The following is a 13,428-nucleotide window of genomic DNA, read 5'->3' as shown; positions in this document are numbered from 1 at the left end:
TCCCCAGAGGTGGAGTCTACAGAGACAGGCAGGCCTCTTTGAGCTGCTGTGAGCTCCACCCAGTTCGAGCTTCCCAGTGGCTTTGTTTACCTACTTAAGTCTCAGCAATGGTGGGCGCCCCTCCCCCAGCCTCGCTGCTGTCTTGCCGTTAGATCGCAGACTGCTGTGCTAGCAGCAATGAGGGAGGCTCCGTGGGCGTGGGACCCTCCCGGCTAGGTGTGGGATATAATCTCTTGGTGTGCCTGTTTGCTTACAGCGCAGTATTGGGGTGGGAGTTACCCGATTTTCCAGGTGTTGTGTGTCTCAGTTCCCCTGGCTAGGAAAAGGGATTCCCTTTCCCCTTGCGCTTCCCAGGTGAGGCAATGCCTCGCCCTGCTTCAGCTCTCGCTGGTCGGGCTGCAGCAGCTGACCAGCACCGATTGACTGGCACTCCCTAGTGAGATGTAGCCAGTACCTCAGTTGAAAATGCAGAAATCACCTGTCTTCTGTGTCACTCGCGCTGGGAGCTGGAGACTGGAGTTGTTCCTATTTGGCCATCTTGCTCCACCCCCTAGGTGAACATTTTGAAATAACTACTAAATTCAATATTTTCAACATATCTTTCCATCCATGTGTAAGATTATTGGGGTTACAATGATTACGTTTTCCACAATCACACTTAAGAAAATAACCTGAAAATGCTGAAAAGAAAACTAAAGTTCCTTGTTTATTAACAAAGAAAGATTCTGTGTTTTATGGAAATGATCTTCCGTAGCTAGGAATTTCTTTCAATTACTGTTTACCTAGATGTCACCGTAAAATGAATGAGAACTTGATAGTTATTTTTCTATAATAAGGCAAACATCTGAATAAAATATAAAATTAAAAAATTATTTTGTATTTTTTTATTATGGTAAAATTTCAAACTTAGAGAAGAGTTGCAAAAAAGTAGTATAAAAGACTAACATTTACCCTTTAACCAGATTGAGTATTAGTTTACATTTCCCCCTAAAGCTTTGTTATATCATCTATCATCTATCTATCCATCTATGTATGTATGTATGTATGTATGTATGTATGTATGTATCTATCTATCTATCTATCTATCATCTCTTTTTCTGGACTAGTTGAGAGTAAGTTTGAGATGACACGTTCCTTTACACCAAATACTTTATTCAGTGTTTTTTTGTCTAAGAAAAAGGATGTTACTTTACATAAGTCCAGCACAGTACCCAAATCAAGTCCAAACTGAGATTTCTTAAGTTGTCTCAATAATTTTGTTAATAGCTAGTTTTTGAAAAAATGCAGGATTGTACACTGAGAAATCACGTCTCTCTAGTCTCCTTTCATCCGGACCAGTTCCTCACCCTTTGTTTTTCTACTTAAGCTTGATAGTTCTGAATTGTATAGGCAAGATATTTCTCTCAATTTGAGTTTTTCTCACGTGTCTTTATTATTAGAATTAGTCTGCATTATTAGAATGTTTAACACAAATATCACTGAAGTGACATCATGTCATGTTCAGAGCATCATCACAGCAGGTTCATGATGTTGGTTGTGCAAATACAGGCGATCTTAAGATCAATAAAACCACTTGGTTATGGTGGTGTCTGCCAGGTTTTTCTACTATAAATTTCACTGTTTTTCAGTTTGAAATTAACAAGAAATTTGTGAGGAGATATTTTAGACTATTTTAGATATTTTAGATATTTGTACATATCCTGTTCCCCATCAAATTTTTATCCACTAGTTTTGCAATCATTTATGTTTTTCTTAACACCATCACCCCTTCTATATTTGTTAATTAGGGATCTACTGTAGGGAATAGCTTTATCTTCCCCATTCATGTATTTATTCTTTTGCTTTTTATATCAATATGAGCTTTATAATTCTTCTTTTGTTAAATTCATTACTACTAATGGTTAAATTGTCCTACAATTAAATGATGGCAAGCCCTTCAAACTGGCTTTTATTTTTTATTCAAGTGTGCTGATGTTTTTGGATCACATGTTTACTCTTTTTTGAGTTTACCTGACTTTTTTTTTTCTCTCAGGTAATAGGAAATGAATGATGATGGAAAAGTCAATGCTAGCTCTGAGGGGTACTTTATTTTAGTTGGATTTTCTAACTGGCCTCATCTGGAAGTAGTTCTCTTCGTGGTTGTCTTGATCTTCTACTTGATGACACTGATAGGAAACCTGTTCATCATCATCCTGTCATACCTGGACTCCCAACTCCACACTCCCATGTACTTCTTCCTTTCAAACCTCTCATTTCTGGATCTCTGCTACACCACCAGCTCTATCCCTCAGTTGCTGGTTAATCTCTGGGGCCCGGAAAAGACCATCTCTTATGCTGGTTGTGTGGTTCAACTTTACTTTGTTCTTGCACTGGGAACTGCAGAGTGTGTCCTACTGGTGGTGATGTCCTATGATCGTTATGCAGCTGTGTGTAGACCTTTGCATTACACTGTCCTCATGCACCCTCGTTTCTGCCGCTTGTTGGCTGCGGCTTCTTGGGTAAGTGGTTTTACCAACTCAGCACTTCATTCCTCCTTCACCTTCTGGATACCCCTGTGTGGACACCACCAAGTACATCACTTTTTCTGTGAAGTTCCAGCACTTCTGTGATTATTGTATGTTGATACCCATGCCAATGAGCTGACCCTCATGATCACAAGCTCCGTTTTTGTTCTCATACCTCTCATTCTCATTCTCACTTCTTATGGTGCCATCGTCCAGGCTGTACTGAGGATGCAATCAACCACTGGGCTTCAGAGAGTGTTTGGAACATGTGGAGCCCACCTTATGGTTGTATCTCTCTTTTTCATTCCGGCCATGTGCATATATCTCCAGCCACCATCAGGAAATTCTCAAGATCAAGGCAAGTTCATTGCTCTGTTTTATACTGTTGTTACACCTAGTCTTAACCCTCTAATCTACACCCTCAGAAACAAAGATGTAAGAGGGGCAGTGAAGAGACTAATGGGGTGGGAGTGAGCCTGTGTACGTGTCATATTAACAATATAATGGAGTCTCCCCTCACAATGATTCATCCTTCTATTTATTTATCAACAATTCTTTTATTCACTCACTCTGTTAGCACTTGCTTAGCATGTACTCTAACAAGGTCCTGGAGTTCCTGGTGACAGGTATGAATAAAACACAGTCAACCTAAATACCATTCACTTGTGGAGAAAACAGCTATGTAAAATCGAGATAAAACATCTATAGCAATGTTTTTCCATGGCACAAACCTAATGAATCCAAGACAGACTTTTGTTGATTGAAAATAAGGCATGAAATTTGTTGTAAATCTTGATAAAAGCGAAGTTATAATTCCTATGAAAAGATGATACTCTCAATTTAAAAATCTCTACAATATGGCTTTTAATTTCTTGCTTTTTGGGCAGAATACTTTTGTCTTCTATCTTTAGTGTAGTTAAATACACAGCAAAATACTTCAAATCCTTTTCTCCAACACTGATTTTTCTTTGTTGGATAGTAAATTTTGAGAGGAATTTTGGTCCATATTCTTTCATAGCCAATATCAATAGTAGGATGATAAGTTTTATGAATTATAGCAAGAGAGTCTTTGAAGCAGTGTAGCAGAAGTCAGCATCTGAGATCCCTCTTTTTTGCAAGGCAGTGAGAAGTATACAGGAAGTAAAAGGAGCTGGTAAAGCAGATCTATGTAGCTTATAAAGAAATGGTCATCATAGGTTTGGTACACTTAGGTGAGGTAAATGCTTGGAGCATCTGCATAACCTAAGGAACTATGGAGAACATTTGAGGCAAATAGAGAGCTAGGCTCTGAAAATGACTTGAAGCAAATGGGCATATGAATGAATTATGTGAAAATGTATTGGAAAAATTTTATGATACAAGTTGTCATATGGAAAATGATAGTTTACTTTTATTTTAAAGCTTGATCTAATTTGAATATTTATGGTTAATAAGTATATTATGTATGTCAGTATAAGTGTTTCAAATAAATAAATATATTTTATAGAAGTTGTTTTGTTCTATATATTATTGTCAACCATCTTCATCTGAAATAATAGTGCTATACCTAGAGCAATTTAAACTGACAGTCGTAGTCAAATGAAGTGGAAAAATGACTAAAGGATAATTCACTATAAAGTAACATACTTGCAATCCCTGAGTTTTCTCTATAACTCAAATGTCAGCTGTAGCTTTTGAGGCCTGTGAAATTTAGATATGATTGATTCACACACTGTTTCCTAAATTATAAAAATAAAAACGCATCTCGGAACTTCCCTCCAATTTCCAGTGTGACTTGCAATTGCATTGATTCTGCTGACTTTATCTTCCTTCTGCATCTGTGACTCTTCCTTTATTTCTAACTAGGCATGAAAATTATGAGGCATGTGCCCTTGTCCTTAAGCTTACCCAAGAAATGAAGAACCAAGAATCGTGTATGTAAAATAACTTTTAGCAAACAATTGGGACCACATAGGGTAAAACATCACATAAAAACACATTTTTAAAAACTTAAAGAACATAGGTTAGCCCTTTGAACTATTTTCCACTACGGAAATTTTATGATTTGGAACACTTCCTGTAGCATCCTAGTTTCTCACCTACTAAAATCACCCCCCATCTTTAATAAGGATAAGTCAAAAAATTGTACTTATTTATGATATACAGCATAATATTTTGACATATGCATAATTATGCAATTATTATTCAAGTTAATTAACAGATCATTAACTCCTATACTTGCCTGTTCTGTGGTGAGAACATTTAGGACCTGTTATCTTAGCAATTTTCAAGTATGCATTACAGTACTATTAACTATAGTCACCATATTATAGAATAGATTTCTTGAATTTGTTCCTTCCAACTGAAACTTTGTACTCTTTGACCAACATCTCCCCATTTTCCCTACTTCTCTCTACTCCTAACCCTTGACAAATATCATTCGACTACTTTGTGCTTCTATGAATTCACTTTATGTTGATTTCACATATGAGATCATGCAGTATTTATTTTTCTGTGCCCTTTTACTTAGCAAAATATCTTCAGGTTTGCCATGTTGTTGAAAACATTAAGACTTCCTTCTTGTTTTCAGGCAGAATAGTATTCTATTTTATATATACTACACTTTCTTTATTCACTCATTCATTGATTGATTTAATACCTTGGCTATTATGAATTTGCTGTCATAAAAATGGGTGTGCAGACAGCTCTTCAACATAATGATTTAATTCTTTTGGATATATACCTAGAACGTATACAAATGGATCATATGGTAGTTCTATTTTTATTTATTTATTTTTAATTTATATATTTAATTTAATTTTATTTTTTGAGGCAGAGTCTCACTCTGTCACCCAGCCTGGAGTGCAGCGGTGGAATCTCTGCTCACTGCAAACTCTGCCTCCCGGGCTCAAGTGACACTCTTGCCTCAGCCTTCTGAGTAGCTGGGACTACAGGTGTGTGCCACCACGCCCAGATGATTTTTGTATTTTTAGTAGAGATGGGATTTCACCATGTTGGCCAGGCTGGTCTCAAACTCCTGACCTCAGGTGATCCACCTGCCTCAGCCTCCCGAAGTGCTGGGATTACAGTTGTAAGCCACTCTGTTTGGCAATATTTTTAACTTATTTAGGAACCTTCACAGTGTTTTCCATCATGGCTGTCCTAATGTACATTTCCAAAAACAGTGTATAAGGATTCCCTTTTCTCCATATTCTTCTCAACATTTGTTATCCTTTGTCTTTTTTCATAATAGACATTCTAACTGGTGTCAGGTATGAGGTGATATCTACGGGTGTGGACCTGGACTTTAGGTCCACTGGAGCCTCGAGCAGTGGGGACCAACCTGAAGTCTGTAGCTGACCTGGTGCTAGAGCAGAACTTACTGCCTTGGAGGCTGGTCTGGAGTCTGGGTTTATGGGGCCCAGCTAATATGTACTGGTCTGGAGGCTAGGTCCTTGGGTACTGGCATGGGTCTTGGGGCTACAGAGTCTGACCTGGGGGGCCAACTGGCACTGGAAAGTCCTATTTTGCCATTTTATTGATATCACTTCTCACTATCTAAATTTTCTTTTTTTTATTTTTAACTTTCTGTGCTCTTTTTTCCTTTTTCTCTTACAAAACATATACATTTTCTTTTATATGTATAGACTTTTTGTTTTCTTTTGGGAGGTTATAACATATCTAATGTTGAATCCTAGCCGTATTAGCCTGTGCTATTTAATTTGTAATCTGAGAAATAGATCACTTACCAAAAATTCCACCAAAGATTAACACAGATATTGTTTTTATTGTTTTGTATTTTTCAAACCAGTCGAACAAACTTTATGCAGTTTTATCACAAATAGGACAACAGGAATGAGTTTTCTCACTTTATCAAACTGAAGGGAAAAAGATAGGTGGCTTGCATAACTTCTGGCAACTTGTATGTGAAAAAATCAGGGTAAGGGCAATACCTTTTTAGCTTTGGAGGACCATTCCTATGTCAACAACACTGAAGGCAAAGTAGAAGCCCTGAGGTGCTCCCCTTGTCAGCCCTAAACCTTATGAAAACGGTTGTGAACTGGGATTTCCAAAGCACACATAAATTTGTGCCGCAAGCAACTTTACTGAAGAACTAACAGTGAAACCAGCTTTTTCCCATATAGGAATGAAGGTTAACTGCACTGAAGCATCAGCTTTTTTCACCCTGTAAATTTCCTCCCCATTCAGACAGATGTCTCCCAGTCTTTGTCTGCTATATCTTATACTTATTGCTGTGTAGCATATTCTTACATACATGCTCAATTATCTTTCCTTATTTTAACTCTGCAGTACAGGATTATTGGCACAAATATGTCATCCAGGTAACCACAGAAAGAAGCTCTGGCTTCCAGCCTAGGTACACTCTGTCTCTACTCTGCTATGTGGCTCAGGTTCATATCTTCTGTTTTACATATGTGAGGCTGTAAATGTGATTAGTGATCATATATTATGAAAACATTACATGATTTCAAACATAACTTTCAAATACAAGTGATTATATACCAAGTATCATCCAACAATCACAAAAAAACTCACAGAAAAGTTATAAAAATTATAGAAAGACTTACCACTGAGCTTCACCAGATTTTAACAATGTTAGCATTTCAACGTGGGTGGTTTATCATTCTCACTTTATACTAATATTAATATGCATTTAAAATTTTTTTCTAAAATATTGCAGAGTGTAATGCACATGTACCCCTAGGTTGTCACAAGAATATTTCCGAAGAAAGTATCTAATCCAGGATCATAAGTTGGCAGTGTGATATCTCTTATTCCTCTTTAATTAGTAACTATTCCTCAGTCTGTCTGTGTCTTTAATGCGCTTTATAGTTTTGAAGAGTATAGGCCATTTACTTTATTTTAACAAAATAATTATTTTTAAAAAATAAGGGGGCTTTATTGCTTATAAAACCAAAAAGTTCAGCAGCAGTGTGGGCTTCAGGCATAGTTTGATCAGTGCTCTGGATCAATATCTCTGCAGTTTCCTCAACTGTGTCCTCTTCAATGTATTGGATTTGTAATCAAGTTGATTCCTCTCACAAAATGTTGTTATGAAATGTTGTCAGCAATAATCAGGCCCATATGCTTCCTTGCTCACATTCAAGAGGATGGATACCATCCTATAACCAATGAGCAAAAATGGCTCTTTATACAGAGCTTTATACTGAAGCATGAGTTGTCTGCACATTTCTGGCAACATTACTGGGACAAGGGGCGAAAATGCAATGATTGGCTGAGATTAATTGGGGGCCACTTCTGAAGCCAGGTTTTCAGTGAAAGGACCATATATGCAAAGCCATCCCTCAAATGCACAAAGCAGATAAATCAAAGAAGGATGCAGACAAATCTAGCTTGTTGGTTTGGGGTGATTTACTAAAGGAATTTACAGACATATATGTTGGTCTTGGGTGGCCACAACATAGTTAGATTTCTGCACTGCAGTCCTCCAGATCTAGGGCTTATCTTTTGAGGAAAACATATTTGCTCTGAAAGAAATGTGTAGGTACCTACAGGTGCCACGGACTATGCTTCCTACAACAGCGTCAAGGGTTGTTTTGCAGGAAACTTACAGTGAACACATGTTCCTACATAAACAGTAATATATCAACTTAACATCTTATAGGCATTCCTGGACTTGGGACTTGGGGTTATTCAGAAGTTACATGGCAGCTTAGCATTTAAAATAAAGTCACTCTTGTCCCTGCACTGGGAGTGGGGTTAATTTCATCCAAAGCACATGCTACACAATGTAGGAGAGATGGGATAACTATTGGGAGGCAACAATAATATCATAGTCTCTATTGTCTGCATGAGAAAACTGACCACAACAGAACTAGTAAGTGATGAAGCTTGGATTCAAATTTGGGCTTTCTAACTTCATAGTTTGTTCTTAATCACTAGGCAATTTTTCCTCCCTATAGATATCTGAACTCTTTAAAACAAGAAGGTGGGGATTCCGTATGTACATTTCTTGACTCTTTGCAACTGGTCATGGGAAGGTCTTCATTTTCTCCTGTTCTTTGTTTTAACACCTAATATTTGAACCACACTGAATTTATCTTATTTTCTTACTGTCCTGAGGATGTTCACAGGAACTTTTCTTTCAAGGTTAAAATGTGTCACTCATACCTCAACCAAACATTTCATATTTGCAGTAATTATGCTTATTCACATAAGGTTGTAAATTCCTCAAGGCTCAACTAATGGCTGAGAAGTGTTTTGGGCCACTGTACCTTTAACAGGACATTGGTGCATGAAGAGCATCAGCGACAATGTCATTTTCCTAGAGCACTGGGCAGTATCTGCCATATGTAGGCCAGTAGTTATTTTTTATTACTAATTTTTCTATTATTACTATAGTGGTTTCCAAATAATGATTCTTAAAGTTCCATCATTCCTTGTAAACTTATTAGTTTGTGTGGCAGGCTAAATACTTCCTCTCCTTCTCTCAAATGATCACATCCTAATCTCTGGGACCTGTTATTATATGTTACTTTACATGGCAAAAAGATTTTTATAGATGTGATTAAATTCAGAACCTTGAGTTGGGATTATTATCCTAGATTAGCCAGGTGGGCTGACATAGCCACACGTGTTCATATAAGAGGGAGGCCAGAGGTCAGAGAGAAGATATTCTGCTGCTGACTTTAAAGAAAGAGGAATGGGCCATGAGCCAAGGAAAACAGGTTTCTTCTAGAAGCTGGAGTAGTTGAGAAAACAGATTCTCTCTTGAAGCCTGCAAAAGAAATGCAGCCCTGTAGACCCAATTTAGTCTTCCTATCTCCAGATATATAAGATATTTTTGTTATTCTAAACACCAAATTTGTAGTAATTTGTTATAGCAACAATGGAAAACTAACAGAGTTGGCATTCTATATGAAGGAATAGCTTTCCTTTTCTCCTGTGTGTATGTGTGTGTGTTTACGTGTGGGTATCAGGTATTATTTATCTATGTGTTTATCTATATATCATAATACGGTCTTATGCATTCTTATTTCATTCTGTCATTATTTTGATGCTGAAATGGTCACTGTTCTGGCTAGAGAGGACCCCTTTCAGTTGGCTCATACATCTTTTTTATATGTCTCCATACTTCTTAAGGCCAAGACAGGCGGATCACGAGGTCAGCAGATCGAGACCATCCTGCTAACACGGTGAAATCCCAACTCTACTAAAAATGCAAAAAATTAGCTGGGTGTGGTGGCAGGCGCCTGTAGTCCCAACTACACGGGAAGCTGAGGCAGGAGAATGGTGCGAACCTGGGAGGCGGAGCTTGCAGTGAGCCGAGATAGCTCTACTGCACTCCAGCCTGGGTGACAGACAAAAAAAAATTTTCTTACCGTTGGCAAACTGAGGTGATCTTAACATATCTGACACTTTTCTTTGGGAGGAGTAGATAACTTTGTTTATCTTAGGTCAAATGACCAAAACTTTGAATAAAGTAGTGGGGTTTCCTAATGAGAAATTCAATAGAAATGCATGGAGTAGATAACACCAAGAGATGGTAATATTGTTGACAAATATTTATTTAGTTATAACATCATATTTCTTTACCCACTCAGGAAATGGAAAGTTGTTGTATTGTGCTCGAGAGTGGGGCAATGCTGAAGAACAGTGACTGGCTATGGATTTGCCGAGTCATTTGGCAGGAGTGTAAATCCTTGAAGTTTGAAGATCTTTCAAATTATCTTGATTCTCCTCAACAAAATATTAGCAAACCCAATCGAACAGCACATAAAAACCTAATTTCTTAGCTTTATGATGAAATAACTGTTTCCTCACCTTTTCTATTATCTAGAGGTAACCTACATTCCTTGGCTCATGGCCCATTCTTCTATATTTAAAGTCAGCAGCAGAGTATCTTCCCTTTGACCTCCGGTCTCTCTCTTATATGGACACGTGTGATTACGTCAGCTTACCTGCCTAATCCAGGGTAATATCCTCATCTCAAGATTCTGAATTTAATCACATCTATAAAGTCCTTTTGCCATGTAAAGTAACGTATAATCACAGGCTGCAGAGATTAGAGTGTGATCATTTGCATCCCAGGAAAAAAGCCTACCACGATCCCTTGTGTCCCAGGGATAAAGCCCACCATGATCAAGTAGACTTTATCCCTGCGAGGAAAGGTTGGTTCAACATATGCAAATCAATAAATGTGATTAATCACATAAACAGAAATGAAAACAAAAGCCACATGACTATCTCAATACATGCAGAAAAGGCTTTAGAAGGCTCCATCTATCCTCCCCCATTGGCATTCCACTGATGCTCTGTCCTGGTTGCTAGGTGCAGATTTAGGTTCCAAGCAGAACACTCCCACTGTTCTCTGCAGTTTGTTGTAGAATCAGAGTGTCTTGGCAACCAAAGGCAGATCTGGTGCTATGGAGGACCTGCTTACTGCTATGAGGTGTTACTTTATACAGGTCCTGGAGAAGCTGATTGAGGCCAAGTCACTGTTGCAAGGAGACATGAGACTCATATCAGAGTTCTATGGCTTACCATGGGAGATGGTGGTAAGTGCAGCTATATTTGGATTTTGTAACTATAAAACCCAACTTCATGTAAAGAGAGTAAAAAGAGTTTACCAGAGAAGTTCCTTCTGTAGTTAAAGACAAATGTAGTTTTAATAAATTAGGCAGATTAAAAAAGAACACGAGCTTGGCATGCTGGCTCATGCCTGTAATCCCAGAACTTTGGGAGGCCGAGGTGGGTGGATCACCTGATGTCAGGAGTTTGAGACCAGCCTGGGCAACATGGTGAAACCCCATCTCTACTAAAAATACAAAAAATTAGCCAGGCATGGTGGTGGGTTCCTGTAGTCCCAGCTACTCGGGAGGTGAGGCAGGAGAATCGCTTGAACTTGGAGGCAGAAGTTGCAGTGATCCAAGATTGTGTAATTGCACTCCAGCCTGGGCAGCAAGAGCAAAACTTTGTCTCTTGAAAAACAAAAAAGTGTATGAAAAGCTAAATTATTTTAATGGAGTCCTGCCCTTAGAACAAGGCATCAAATCCTCTAAGTGTATAGGAAATTTGAGTTCAAAATAGATGCTTTGAAAAAAAATAAAGAAAATATTTTTGAAAAATGCAAATTTTTACAGACTTAGAGTGTAGAAGGGCAGTTGTGTTCCATGGATATATTGCATAGTGGTGAAGTCTGAGTTTTCAGGGCATCCATCATCCAAATAGTATACACTGTCCTCAATAGGTAGTCTTTCATCCCTCAACCCTTTCTGAACCTCCCACCTTTTGGAGTCTCCAATGTCATTATTTCACTCTGTATCCACATGTACCCATTGTTTAGGTCCCACTTATAATTGTTAGTATCTAGCCTTTGGCTGTCTGTTTTTGATTTATTTCACTTAGTCAATGGCCTCCAGTTCCATCCATGTTGCTATAAAAGACATGATTTCAGTCTTTTTATGGGGAAGTAGTATCACATTTTAGAAATCCAATAGTCCACTGGTGAACGAACACTCAGGTTGATTCTATTACTTTGCTATTGTGAATAGTACTGCGCTATACATAGACATGCAGGTTTCCTTTTGATACAATGATTTGTTTACCTTTAGGTTGATATCCAATAATGGGATCGCTGGGTCAAATGGTAGTTCTGTTTTTAGTTCTTTGAAAAGTCTCCATACTGTTTTCCACAGGGGTTGTACTAATTTACATTCCCACCAATAGTGTATGTATCATTATTTTTTTTTCCCTTGGCAAAATTCTTTTTTGTCTTGATTTTTTAATAATAGCCATTTTGAATGGCATAAGGTAATATCTCATTGTGGTTTTAATTTGCAATTGTCTTATGATTAGCATTTGTTCATATGTTTATTGGCCATTTATGTGTCATCTTTTGAAAAAAAGAACATCTTAAAAGTTCAGAATGGGGCCGGGTATGGTGGCTCATACCTGTAATCCCAGCACTTTGGGAGGCCGAGACGGGTGGATCACGAAGTCAGGAGTTCAAGACCATCCTGGCTAACATGGTGAAACCCTGTCTCTACTGAAAATAGAAAAAAATTAGCTGGGCGTGGTGGGGGCCTGTAGTCCCAGCTACTTAGGAGGCTGAGGCAGGAGAATCGCTTGAATCTGGGAGGCAGAGGTTGCAGTGAGCTGAGATTGCATCACTGCACTCTAGCCTGGGCGACAGAGCGAGACTCCATTTAAACAAACAAACAAACAAACAAACACTTCAGAATGAATTACATTCATAGCTAGGTTTAGAATAGGGGTTCAGTCACTGGAAGATATGTTCAAGTCTTTTAAATGGTGAGAATCTGATGCCAAAATAACCTTAAAACTATGTCCAAAGAGAAAACCCTCACTTAAGACAGCAATAAAATAAGTTTTGGATGAGCATTTCAATCTTGAGACAAACCTAACCTGTTTGCAAAATAAGCCCAAAGATTGGATGACAAGTTTACCACTGGGCAAAAAGATATTTATATCTTTGGATTAAGTGCTAAGTGATAAGAAATCAAACCAAATATTTGAGTGAACAATTAACGAATATTCCCTACTATACTTGGAGAAGATAAAATGGATGCTGCGACTTAGAACTGGATCAAATCAGAATGAATACCAATCAATGTTCAGTCGAAGGGGATTGGAGGAAATTTGTTTATGCTTCTTAAAATGCTTTTTTTTTCTTTTTTGAGATAGAGTCCTGCTCTGTTGCCCAGGCTGGAGTGCAGTGGTGCCATCTCAACTACTGCAACCTCCATCTCCTGGTTTCAAGTGGTTCTCTTGCCTCAGCATCCTGAGTAGCTGGGATTACAGGCATGCACCACCACGTCTGGCTAATTTTTGTGTTTTTAGTAGAGACAGTGTTTCCCCATGTTGCCCAGGCTGGTCTTGAATTCCTGACCTCAAGTAATCCTCCCAGTTTGGCCTCCCAAAGTGCTGGGATTACAGGCAT

The 13,428-nt window shown here is 38.2% G+C and overlaps 1 protein-coding gene across 1 annotated transcript; it reads left to right on the top strand.

Annotated features, from left to right (window-relative positions):
* Window positions 1–2,042: 2,042 nt before the first annotated feature.
* LOC105513842 (olfactory receptor 2J3-like) lies at window positions 2,043–2,978 on the top strand. Its single transcript, XM_011944876.1, is given in 1 exon segment — window positions 2,043–2,978. A coding segment is annotated over 1 exon segment (936 nt).
* Window positions 2,979–13,428: the final 10,450 nt, after the last annotated feature.

This window comes from Colobus angolensis, unplaced genomic scaffold (assembly GCF_000951035.1).
Source record: "Colobus angolensis palliatus isolate OR3802 unplaced genomic scaffold, Cang.pa_1.0 Scaffold237, whole genome shotgun sequence".
NCBI classification, from domain to species: domain Eukaryota; kingdom Metazoa; phylum Chordata; class Mammalia; order Primates; family Cercopithecidae; genus Colobus; species Colobus angolensis.
Note: the sequence above shows the minus strand (reverse complement) of the source record. Positions and strands in the feature narration are given on the sequence as shown.